This window comes from Schistocerca gregaria, chromosome 1, assembly GCF_023897955.1.
Source record: "Schistocerca gregaria isolate iqSchGreg1 chromosome 1, iqSchGreg1.2, whole genome shotgun sequence".
Lineage (NCBI taxonomy): Eukaryota > Metazoa > Arthropoda > Insecta > Orthoptera > Acrididae > Schistocerca > Schistocerca gregaria.
The window spans coordinates 365,605,890-365,619,725 of NC_064920.1; the positions used below are offsets into that span (position 1 = coordinate 365,605,890).

The 13,836-nt window shown below is 35.1% G+C and overlaps 1 protein-coding gene across 1 annotated transcript in view; it reads left to right on the plus strand.

Annotated features, from left to right (window-relative positions):
• The window catches only part of LOC126346830 (uncharacterized), a 104,625-nt gene extending 96,226 nt beyond the window's left edge, over positions 1-8,399 (plus strand). Inside the window, exons 7-9 of the mRNA XM_050002222.1 lie at positions 252-456; positions 2,916-2,971; positions 7,817-8,399. Coding sequence (XP_049858179.1) covers positions 252-456; positions 2,916-2,971; positions 7,817-7,840 — 285 coding nt within the window. The 3' untranslated portion in view covers positions 7,841-8,399. The remainder of the gene's footprint in view (positions 1-251; positions 457-2,915; positions 2,972-7,816) is intronic.
• The last annotated feature ends 5,437 nt before the right edge of the window (positions 8,400-13,836 follow it).

Here is a 13,836-nt window from a genome sequence, read left to right on the forward strand (position 1 = left end):
CATACAGTGGAGAGCTATTTTAAGTATAATAAAAGAAAAGTTATTTTCTGAAAAACAGTAAGAGTAACAAACAACTATATCTTTAAAAATTTAAAATGACTGAAAAATGTATAAATACATTCATGAAATTAGATAAATAGTGTGGCATTTGCAAACTTATGCTTCCCATAATAATGCACCTATGCAGTTTATAAATTCTCTTAAATAAAATTAATATCATTTTTCAAAGTTCCAAAATATATCTATTTCAGCTCAATGAAGCTGAAGTTCCCAGCAAGTCTAAGATAGAAGCATGGTTAGCAACAAATGTAACAGATGAAACACAAAGAGAGCAGACAAAGCAGCGATTAAACCACTGTCTTTCTGAATCGAAAGATGAAACTGAAGGTACTGAAAGTAGCACTGAAAGCACTGAGGAAACTGAGAAGAGCACAGAATCATCTTCTAAGATGCAAGGTAAGCAAATAAGCCATGTATGTCATAAAGGGATAGGTTGTTTGTATATGTGATAAACATATTATTATCACATAAACATTTTAAAGAGGTGTTCTTTCAGAGTAAATCAAACCCAAAACTGTTGTTACCACTTGTGCAGGCCTCTTCACTCACAATCTACTAAGGAATTCAAATTCCTCTGAATTCAAAAGAAAGTAAAAAACATTTCATGTTAACCACTTCCAATGTATCACTTAGATCCTGGCTGCCTGATAGTTTGAAAATCACCAAAATGTTCTTAAGAACTCCCACTGTAAAATATATTTAGGATACTTCTTACCTGTTTATACTTTAGCTGTGATTTTCATACAAAACGCCAATTTTTCTTTTGTTGTGACATAAATCAAACATTAAAAACAATGTAATATGTACTTTAGGTTAGATGAAAACATTTGTTTCATATTAGCTCTTCACAAAAGTTTAAGTAAAAACAAAGTATTTATGCAAGCACTAATAAGTAAGAACTTTGTTGACTCATGTAGAGCAAACTGGTGAATGTCTGTCATAGAAATGTTCATTGTCAGTAACTGCTACACTGCTGATGAGTCTCATATTCTACATTGCTCACATTTTTGTGACATGATGAGTGTATGCATTTACGCATACAATACATTTATTATGAATATTTCAGTCTGCAGCAGACTGTACAATGCTGTGAACCTTCCTAAAGTATTAAAACTGTGTAATTTTCAAAAAAGAACTGACAGAAATGAAGCTTGAATGCAAGTCATGAGTTGTGCTTGTTTTCCTCAGCTGGTAACAATAGTTCCCACCAAAGGCAAGATTCTAGGCTTGAATCCAGACACAAATACTTGTAGTCTCTCAGAAAGTCTTGTATCAATTGTTTGTTCCAAATAATTCATTTTGATTAAGTAAACAAACATTGTTTTTTGCCTTATTTCACAATCCGGGTTTCAGGTTACAAGCCCATTTTGAAGCACGTTACTCACTTACTCACTTAAAAATTCATTTTGACTTACACAACCAATAGTTTGTGATAAAACTGTATTTATCTGTGGCATACATATCATCCAGTAAAATCACAATTCACTCTGTGTAATCCAACTGACATTAGAATATGCAGTTTTGAACATACTTCGTGAGCTAAATCACAGTTCAGTTTAGGTATGTGTTATCATTGTCTTTGAGCATTTATTTTTTTGACAGTTTATTTCACTGTCCCAATGTATTAATTGCTCATCTGTGCTAATTACCAGCAACTGTCCACATGACCACCCTACTTATCATCTTCCTATGTACTACTCGTCCACTCAAATGGTGCTTAGCAGTGGATCATAAGAAAGCCCTCACTTCAGGACACATTAAGCAAATAAGTCTTTAATCAAATATAATAATATTAATACAGAGTTAATCTGCATGATAAGTATCAATTTCATTCCAAACAAATCTCTAGTCATATGGTATCTGGATAACTGTTGTTCTAAAATAAACAACAGTGTGATTACTCACTTAATAGCAGGAGATAAAGAGTAGCTATTTCAAGTTACATGCTTTGACAATGCAGCTAATGCAAATAAAATATTCATTTAGCAATAATGAGCAGTAAGAATATGGTATAGAGTAGGTAACAAAGCATCTCAAAGAAGTCTTTTCAAACATCTCGGAATTCTTAGACCCAATTCTCTGAACATCAACTCCTTTGTGGTAATTGTTACTTATTTGTTAAGTAATAAAACTCACTTTCAGGTGAATAGTGACTTACAAAGTGATAATATATAACAGAAAAATTATTTTCATGTTGTCTTTATCTCTTTGTTCAGTGTGGAGTTCTCTATTATAATAAATATTAAAGATGTCATGTACATACTAAGCCACATATAGAAGATAAATGGCAGCAGCTTCTTTAAAAAGATTAATGGTCTTGCAGATTGTACTATGTTAAGTTTAGACCAATCAATCTTAAATAGTTTGTAGTACCAGTAACTTAACAATAGTTAATAACTAATTTGTTTTCTAATGGCAGCTACTTTTTGTTAAGTTATACTTTGACCCATTTCATATTCCTGAGATGAAATGTATAGAATATGATGAATAAATGAATGTGATACTTATTATTTATATAGTTAAGCACACTTTCATGGTTGTGATTATGTAAAACTCCATAGATTATAGTTCATTTCTTCTGTACCATACTTTCCAACAATCTAACACCACTACAGCAGCCTTGTCCTCTTTACTGTAGTTTGCACTCTAAAAAGCAGAACAATTAAAAGAAGATGATGCCAGGAACGGCATTGGTATATTGGAAAGAATACTATAAAAATATAAAAATTGAAGTTAAATATAAAAATTAAAATATAAAGTTTTTATCTCATTTTTGAACCATGTAGAAGAGTGACATAAAATGATACAGATGAGAATACAAGCAAATCCTAATATCAGTAACCTATTTATTTCAGACCAAATGAAGTGTGATTTTTCAAAGACGCTGTTGTGCTGCCTTAACCATGTTGAGGTATGTGTGTTGATTGAATGACAATTTCTACTCTTTCCTCTCTTTCTAGAAAGTACATGACTAGTTAGTTGTCTAAAAACTTAATATCTTCACGGAGCAAGTCTTGTCATATACTTACATATTTAACACGTATCATGAACTAAATGTCGCTCTGCTGTCTCACTTGTTAGTTTTGTATTCATAAATGCATTCACAGGGTGGTCAGAAACAGTATGGAAACCTTGTAAAGGGTCTGGCACGAGAAGTTATGCTACGAAATAACTGTTAAGTAAAACATTCAGTGTGTTGCACCATTTATGAGTTATTAAAGTTAGCCAGTCAGGTCAGTGTGTATTCAAATTGATGCACTTGCACATGCTAAAACGTGGATCTGTGAGTTCCCACTTGTTCAAATACTCATTACCAGTTAAAATTACCTTTAATGGAAGTGACAAGTTTAAGCTAGGTGCGCAGAAGTTAGCTTTGTTTGGCGACATTGTCTCAGACATGCTGCTTGATTATACATGCAGTGACCTGATTGGCTAAATTCAAGACTAATTAAATTGCCAATGGTGAAACATATCATTTTTTTTTCTCAGCACAACATCCCCTACAACACTCTTACACGATTTTCAGACTGTTTCTGAGCATCCTGTCAACTGACTTCAACATATGCTGTATGAATTCTTTATTATTATTATTATTATTATTATTATTATTATTATTATTATTATTATTATTATTATTTAGTCAGGCTTACAAATGTAATTTCAACAACACTGATTTACTATTCCTATAATGAAAGAAATTATGCACCTACATCTACAGACACAATAATCAATAATCTCTTCAACAAGATTTTGTTAGTACTTTAAGCTTATTTAATCATTGATATAGTGTTAAGGAATCAGTTATTCTAGTTTACAGACCTTCAAGCTGTTGTATTATTTCATTTATTTCATTTTCAAAGTAAAATTTTATTTTGCTATCTTAAACTGGAGATTATACATTTACACATTTTAGGTAAGTCTCAAGATCACCGAAGAACCATGTTAAAATTTCTGACAATTTCAGACAGTGGTATTATTGTGGAGAATACTAAAGTATGGTACAAACTCCCCAACACTAAATTAGTTGAATTCATTTTAACCTTAAGGTAACACAGGCAAAAGAATTTCAAGATTCAGGACCATTCTAAACTGGGGAAAAAATACAGCAATAATAAATTTTAAAAAAATTGTTTTTGTGGTCTTCACTCTGAAGATAGGTTTGATACACTTCTCCATGCTAGTACGTCCTATGTAAGCCTCACCATATTTGCATAGCTTGTGCAATCCACATCATTTGAATCACCTTATTGTAGTCAAGCCTTCGTCTCCATGTACACTTCTTATACTCACACTTCCCTCCATCCTTGGTGCCTCTAGACACATCCTATCAGTCAACTCTCCCAGTTCAGTTACATACCTCTTAGTTTTCTGACCTACTCACTTAATCTTCAGCATAAATTTTGTCTGTTTACTGTGCATGTTTCACTTCCATACAAGTCCATATCTACTTAAATACCTTTGGAAGATATTTTCTTAAACTTCAGTTTATATCTGATGTTAACAAATTTCTCTTTTTTAGAAATACTTTTCTTGCATTTTATATCCTCTCTACTTCAGTCATTGCAGGTTATCTTACTGTCAAAGTAGCAGAATTCATCTACTATTTTTAGTGCCTCATTTTCTAACCTAATTCCCTTGGCACCAGCTGGTTTAATTTGTCTACATTACATTATCCTTGTTTTACTTTTATTGGTGTTTATTTTATAACCTCTTTTCAAGATGTTATCGATATTGTTCAACAGATCTTTCAAGTTCTTTGCTGTCTCTTCCACAATTACAATGGCACTGATAAACCTGCCTGTTTTTATTTCTTTTCCGTGGAGTTTCACTACCTTTCAAAATTTGTCTTTGGTTTCCACTCAGCCTTCACTAAATCAAAAAAATACTATAAACATACGTTTGCTTTTCATAGTCTAAGACAAGTTGTAGTGTCAGTATTGCCTTGCATGTTCCTGCATTTCTCCAGACTGACCTTCTACCAGTCATTCCCTTCTTTTGCAAATAATTTGTGTCAGTACTTTGCTACAATGACTTACAGACTCATGGTTTAAATCACGCAGTGGAAACTGCAGGTAGGAATATTAACACTGTAGGAAAAGACAGATTGCTACTTCAAATTACCATAAAGAAGACACATCATTTTGACATGTTTTCTTCACAGTAAGCAGCAATCTGTCTTCTCCTACAACTTGACATGTCTACTTTATGGTAAGTAGCTATCTCTCCTTTCCTAAATTGTTGATAAACTGATGGTGCAGTAACATTCACACCTGCCTCCTTTGGAGTTGAAATTACTACATTGTGCTTATTGTTTGAGAGTATTTGCAATGTCTCAGTATCTTTTGCATTCGATGGAATACTTTGGGTGCTGTATGTTTTGTTAAAGAGCTTAACAACTTTGAAAAATATGTCATATGCTCCAGGTTCCTTGTTTCGAATAATGTCTTTCAGTATCCAGTAAATTCTTCTCAGCCATGTCTATCATCTGATGTTCATCTACATTCCTTCCTTTTTGATAATGTTATCTTAAAATTAATTTACTTTGTGTAGTCCTTCTACATATTCTTCCCTATTTTTAGCATTCCCTTCTTTGCTTAGTAGTGGCTTGTCATCTGGGCTCTAACCCTCTAACAGTCATGCAGGCCTCCACAGCTTCCCTTTATCCACTTTTTGTCAATCTCATATTTTAGACATCTGTATTCTCTTCTTGCTTGCTTGCTTCATTTTTACATTTTCTCAGTTCATAAATTAGATTTAATATATTATTCACTGTTCAAGGAGATCTAACGAGCCTTTTTGTGTTATTGTTTTCATGATCTGCTGCTTTCATTATTTCACCTCTAAAAGCTACCCATCTGTCCTTTATTGTCCTGTTTCTTGTTGCCTTGTTGCACTCATGCTAATGTTGCTCCTGAAACTCTCTGCAGGCAGTGGTTTTTCAAGCCATCTTGGTATCATCTCTCTGATGATCTAATTTTAAGAATTGTTTTCAGTTTTAATTTACAGTTCATAAACAAAAAAAATAATTGTCAGCATCTGTGTCTGCTCCTCGAAATGTTTTGCATTTTAAAATATGGTATCAAAATATGTCTTCCCATTACAGAACCTATCTGAAACATTCTGGTATTCCCAGATCTTTTCCACATGTACAGCCTTCTTTCGTGATTCTTAAACCAAGTGTTTGGTATGACTGAATTCTTTCATTCTCTTCATTGCCTGCAAGATATAAACAATTATCATTGTGGTGGTTGTTGGCTTTATCTGTCTTTGCTACTACAATGTGTTTAGTATGCTGTTATACCCAGCTCACCTGCATTCCTACCTTTTTTAATTGATTATCAGATCTAGTCCTACATTATTGCTACTTAATTTTACATTGATAACTCTGTTCTTACCTGTTCAGCAACCCTATTCTTTCTGCACCTGCACTTCACCAATTCCCACTGTATCTAATTTCAGTGTACCCTGTTCTCTTTTATTTCTCTAAGATACCTACCCAATTAAGAGATATTACATTCCATGCTCCGATCTGTAATGTGCTATATTTGTCTTACCAAGTAAAAACACCCTCTTGAGTAGTTCTCACCTGTAGATCTAAATGGGGAACTACGTTGCCTCCAGAATATTTTACAAAAGAGGATGCCATTACCATTAAGACATACAGTAGAGCTACATAACCTCAGGAAATATAGCTGCTATAATTTCAGTTTGCTTCTAGCCACTCGCAGTACCAACATAGCAAGGGTAGTTTTGGCATTATATGGCCAGATCACTCAATCATCCAAACCACTGTTCCTGCAACTATTGAAAATGCTGCTGCTTTTCTTCAGAAACCATATCCTTGTCAGGTCACTTTGAGAATATTTTTCTGATATACTTGCACCTGCTGTATGGCTGCCTGTATCACCTCAGTAACATTGGTGGGTTGTGGAGCACAACAATATGTCGAGGCAGAAAAGATGGGGCTGCAAAAATTGACAAATAAATGACAAAAGAAATGAAGATTTTCTCCACCAGTGGACGGATGTTGTGTTGTCCTCATCATATTTTCATCATCATCACCGACATGCAAATCGCCCAGAGTGGTGTCACTTGAAATAAGGCTGTAAGCCTTCCAGCCAACAATGCCACATGATCATTTGTTTCTCTTTTTTTATTTATTTATTTATTTTCCCTCACTGAATTTTCACACAGACATTTTACACTGTCATATAACCTAAACAAGAACATCTGCTGTCACTAAGAAGCTTATATTCATCTTCACAACACCACTTTTTTCTGTTTGTTCTGCATTTCTATTCTACTAAAGCACTTCTTTTTTTTTAATACGAACAATAAATTAGACTTGTAATTGATTTATTAGCATTGCTTACTAAATAAGATTAAAGACTGATTTGTTTCTATTTTTGTCTATGTTCAGACTTCTCCGAAGTTAACAAGAAGGATCTTTTGAACATCACAAAAAAATATTTATGTTTTCTGCAGTAATCTATTTGTGGTTGCTATTCTATAGCTACCTCATGCTATTTCTCAGAGCCCATAAATGAATTACTGGCAAGTCTTTCCTTGAAACTATCTTATTGGGCTGTGGGAGTTTAACATTGTCAGTTTTCAAGACATTTTTGTTCTAAGACGTTAACTGCAATTATTATTTTTACCATTTCAGTATTCTATTGTATAACATTCTACTATATGAATAGTTAATTTTATTCATTTTCAGTGAGTATTAAATATAATTTATCTTCTTTTTCTGCAGTGTCCTATCGTCAAGTACCCATAAAATCAAGATGTATGAAGATATCAGTAGAAGTTGAATGTCTACCAATTCACTTACACTTCTGTAAGGTAACTAAAAATCTGAGATGAAGGCACAAAAACAACATAAAATGTGTGATATATAGATAAAAAAGCATTTACAGATGCAATAAATGCCTGTAAATGTAATGTAAATGAATTTTGTAACTGAAATCAAAATATGACCCACAAACACTACTTGCATATTTTTTGTAACTGAACATGACTTTATTGCTGAATGCCAATGATTGACTCTCTTAATGCTGTAAATGTAGATTAGATCTCTAATAAAGACTTCATTATTGTCATGTAGATTAAGCTTTGACATTAATTTACACTTAAAAATTCCATTAAGACAGCTGATATGCATCATTACTGTCTGTGTTAGTAATGAATAATGTTTAATGTTATTTCAGTTTGACTGTTTGACTGTATCATATTGAAACAGATCAAACACAATTATAAATGGCATTATAATAGTGTCATTATGATGTTTTATTAAATAAAAGATTGTTATTTTACTGTGAGTTTATGGTTAATAAAAATATCTCCAATCAGAAATTAGTATCATTTGTGTGTGTGTGTGTGTGTGTGTGTGTGTGTGTGTGTGTGTGTGTGTGTGAAATTTTAGTCTCTCAGGTGAAACACTGGCAGATTACAGCCATAGCTCACAGAAGGGCCTGCCAGACCTACATAAACTCCAATATTTCTCATGAAATATTACAAAAGCTACATAAATGATTAATTTTTAATATTTCCTTTGTGGTTACTTGCATAATACTTACATACTTTGGTGAACATAAAGAGCACATTCATTGCACTTGTACTTTGATAACTGAATATCAGTCTGCCCAATTACAACAAAGAAAATACAATATAATTTGAGACACTGGTTTTAAGTTACTTTTGTTTGTCTTTCAGTAGTTCTATTAGGTATCTAAGGAATATATAAAGTAAGTTACAGATGTTTTTCTATCTTAAGACCCTTGCACAACAATATTGCCACATTGTCAAAAGAGAGGACATGTTTGGGTTTCCTGCAGACAAAGTTCTGCTGTGGTACGGATAACAAATGCATCACAGTGTGAGACATGAATGGCCATGCAATTGGAAATGTACTCCACTTGAAATATACACCACAGTACAAATCTTGTGGGCAAAATGTCTATTTTGCAAACAGATTAACCATGAAATTCTGGCACTTTATGGACCAAATGCAATGTCATGTCCAGCCACAGTGAAACACTGCCAACAATTTGAACAAGGTGACATACATATATGGATGATTATGGTGATGATGATGATGATGATGATGATGATGATGATGATGATGACAATGAAGTTCATATCTTGCTGAAGGAGAAAAAGAGATTTTCCAATGATGAGGACATTCACACAATAGTTCTTGAATGGCTCCATGATATCAAGGAGCCAACTGCTATCATCGAGGAGTTCAACAATTGGTAGAAAGTTCTGACGACTCTTTACAGACAGTTTTCAGCAAATTTTGAAAATTAGTGCCCTATATCTGCGTCACTTTGAATGTAGTGCAGCATTCAGTAAATGTTATTTGGCCTGCCATAATAATGTGTAACTTGCTTTCTGAAGTTGTATAATATCAGCTATTACACTTCACATAATTTCTCAAGCATCTTTCACTTCATTCTTAAAATAGACAAGTTTTAACACTTGATCCACTGTTTGCTTGATTGCACAGAGCATACCGTAGAAGTTTTGTAGTGTCGCTCTAGAATATTTCATATTCTGATTTCTAATCTCAAATAATCATTCTGACAAATTCTGTTTGAATTTTGTGCTGTTGTAAGTAAAGGCATATGTACACTGAAGTTCCACTTGGTTAAGTTTAAAAATTTTCACTGCACTCACATTTGAACTACATGCATTCCTTGAAACAATCTGTCACAAAGAACTAGGTGAGTTACTGCCCATGTATACCACCGCTACAAGTTATGCCTGAAGCAGCAGTTCTAATGTTATGGCAGTGACACCTGCAGCCACAAAATCTAAGACGCATGACTACAGCCAGGTGTTCCAAGCAACATGTTCAGTCTCTAGTGCTATGACTCAGGGAGCAACAAATGGGCTGCAGGGCGTCAGCTTTTGAAATATATTAATGCATAGACTGCTGCATGCTTAGTGATGCATGTGTATTGTGAAGCAGTAGTAAGAAAGCCCAACTCCTTAAACAGATGCCTACAAGATGATTGCGGGTGAGCACCACATATTATTCTTACAGCACACTTTTTTGCAATGAAGTCTCTCTTTCTTAAAGATGAGTTACCCCAGAACATTATTCCATATGATCTTATTGAACGAAAATATGCAAAATATATCAAATTACTGATTTGTCTCTCTCCAAGATGTTTTAGGAGTTCCAAAATGTGTATTTTCCAGTTTAAATTCTCCTCAGTATGGACACCTAAGAATTTTGAAGTTTCCGCCCTATTTGTGACTTCCTCATCGTTGTTTCACTTATAATTGATGTAGTACCCCTACATGTGCACAACTGAACATGTTAGGTCTTTTTAAAATTGAGTATATGAATATAATGACCGAGCCTTGGGGAACCCATATGTGATTTATCTTCAGTCAGAATTACATCCCCAGACTATATTGATTGAATTATCATGTAGAACTTTCTGCATTTTTGTGGTTAGACATGACATCTGTTGGTTGGTTCCACTATCAATCCAGCAAAACTTCAATTTATCTAATAGAATATCATAATTCAGATGTTATATGCCTTTGACAAGCCACAGAAAATACCAACGAGCACTATTTTGTTATTTAGTGCTTGTAAAATCTGATGCATGAATATGTAAATGGCATTCTCAGTAGCACGATCCTCCTGAAATTCAAACTGTGATATGCTGAGAATGTTATTGTTGCTAAGGTGAGGTACTATTCTAGATTACATCCACCTTCTAAAAATTTTGGAAAATGATGTCAGCAGTGAAACAGGTTGGTAATTACTGACATCTCTCTTATCACCTATATTAAAGAGCAGATTTCTCTCTGGGAAAATGTCTTGAGTTAGTGCATTTTATATATTTCAGGCCAGGCCAGGTACATGGTGTTAAGCATGAGGCCACAGGTGGCCATACGGGATTCAAAGTGCTAAATCAATATAAACAGACTAGTCTATGAAATAACAGCAAGTACAATTGAACTGTGAATTTACTTTCAAAACTTTTTCTTAGGAATTTACTTTATTTACTAGCAATTCATCAAGAACATTAACACATTTAATCACATTATGTGAGCATGGAAGTAGTTGCCAAGGAGTAACTGATGAAATCAAAACCAAATTGCTTTTAACAAATGGGAATTTTATTCCTTAAAAAAACTGATTTAAAATTATATGCAGAAAGCATCCTCTAAATATCAAGATATAATTTATTCAGAAGCAGGAAGAAACAAATTTTTGAGTGTATGAGCTTTCGGGTTGAGAACCTTGCTGCTCCCTTTTGACATGGCCGTAGTCACGACTGCCACAACAACCTCTGAAAGACTACACAGGTGCAAATCTGCAACACACGAGATTACCTTAAAGTAAAAGTATTAACAATCCACACAAGCACACAAACTATGCACCCTGTAGGAGGGAAGGAAATGGTACAAAACACTAAAATTAAAAGATTAACTTGCCACCGAAATTGCTACTTGATTTTAACTTCTAAGAAAAGTCTTACGGTGGAAGGGTGGCAACTTTATATACTAAAATGAACATTTAAATATAAGCCCATGAAATGCAATATTACATAAAATTATACAAGGTTGGCCAAACATGCTCTACAGTACACATATAGTGCCTCTCAAGATGATAGGCAAGATAAAAACATATTTCAGGAATTACACTGCAAACAATAAATTCATTAAACACAAAATCCGACAAACATTAGAGGCAGCTATTAACGTACAACAGATTGATAGGGAGATTACCAAACAACATGAACTGCAGGTTGCTCTAACCCATCCCTACTCCACAAGAAAAAAAAAAATGGACCACCCAATTCATAAATAACCACCTTCCCATGGGTGGGCAAACGGAGAAGAATCGTGGGACAATCCCAAAACAAAGCAGCTGGTGACCTCACCAAGAAAACAAGTAGAATATAACAAGTAAATGCAACAACATATCACCAATCACTTAACTTCTAATAAACTGTGATTTCTGGTGAAGACCTGCCGCAACACCCCCAAAATGCTCTCCCAAACCATCCGCTGCTAGCCACTTCAATGGACGCAGGAAGGCATGCTGATCTCCCGTCTCATGGCGTCGCAGCTCGCACCAGCCAGACTGATTTCGTGGGTTGACTCCTGTTGCTCTCATGTCGGCCGGGAAGCCACCATCCCTCACTATACGGGGCAGCCCACTGGACTCACGTGGCGACCTCACATCTGCTGAAGCTCAAGGCAGACAAGTCATCTTGTGTCTCAGTGCGCGGCTGACCAACTGATCAATCCAACCACCAATGACTGTTGCCTGAGCAACTCGAGCAGACTGGTGGCCTAACGTGCAGACTCAGATGCAGGAACTAAGCCCCCAACCGGGCGACCACTCATTGAGTTCTCTCACTGCACCACAAATTTGGACGAGAGACAGACTAGCAAGCTGGGTACAAGAGAATGACCCCAGGCTGACTCCTTACTCACCCAGACTGCATCACTGATGAGCTCATAGCGCCCCTTCAATGCATATCAACAGGCAACCTTTCCCCTTTCCCACCAGAGGGAGACACCAAAGCTGTGATTGCCACAGCGGTGCCACTGTCAGAAACGGAGGGTGACTGCTTCACTCTACGCACTGTGGCGCACTCTTCAAAACACCAATTTTTACCATGGCTCAACGATGATGGACAGAGAGTGTGGCTTCTCATCAGCTCATTTTGAAACTAGTTGGCCACAGTTGTCAGTTTCATAAATTAAGTAAATAGCTGAGGCTGCATTTTTAGAATGAAATCCTATCGCTGTAAAACACTTCTATTACCAATGGCACATCACTTCCATAAATTTCCTCCTGTATCATTGGTGTAATTGCCACTAAATAAAATGATTATGATCCTAATGATAGATGCGAAACTGTGTAGTGGCAAGTGTAGGTTTTATGAGTCTGATTGTGCATGTACTGAAGGCTTTCAAGACTGGATGACATAGCTGCTGGTAAACCTTTTGGGATCTGAGGTCGTGGTTCAAGAAACTCTTCTGTTCCTGATGTTTCACCCAGGACTGTGATGGACATCCTCAGAAGCACTCCTCCGCTGAGTCTTGCTGACTGACTAATCAGATGTCTGAGAGCTACATATATACTGTAGGAAACGGGTGTGGTCAAAGTAACATATAATGAGCAGAGATAATCTTTTTCAAAGATAAAACTTAACTATCGATTGTCATCTTGTGAAAGATAAAATTGTCTAGCGATTCTTAGACTACTGTCCATATGTCACTAAGTTTCATTGCCTCCTCTCTCCTATTAAAATTATTCTGATGCTTATAAATTTCAATAGCTTCTCTACATAGTCAGGGATAATAATTTGACATTGTAGATAAAATTTCTGTTTTTCAAAAACTTCACTTCGTGGTTTCTCAAGTGAAGAGCATGCTCTCCTACAGTTGATTTCTCTTTTTTCCTTAGTCAGCAAAGACTTTTGTGCTCTTGGTAATTCCAATATAAACTTTATCACACATACACGGAATTTTGTATACACCACATGTCAACAGAGGAGGAAATTTATCCTTCACTGATCAGAGTAGTTGATTTATTTTAAATGTTGGTCTAAAGTCTAGTCTGATGTCATGTTTCTGTAAAATCTTACCAATCTGATCCTTTACTTTTTTAATATAAGAGAGAGAAACTGTATTTTTCCATCACTGTGGTTCATCTTTGTCCTTCGGTCTTCTGTTCCTTGGTCACAAAATTCTCTTTACCTCTTTCTGTGAGCAGCCATTTTTCTCAAAGGC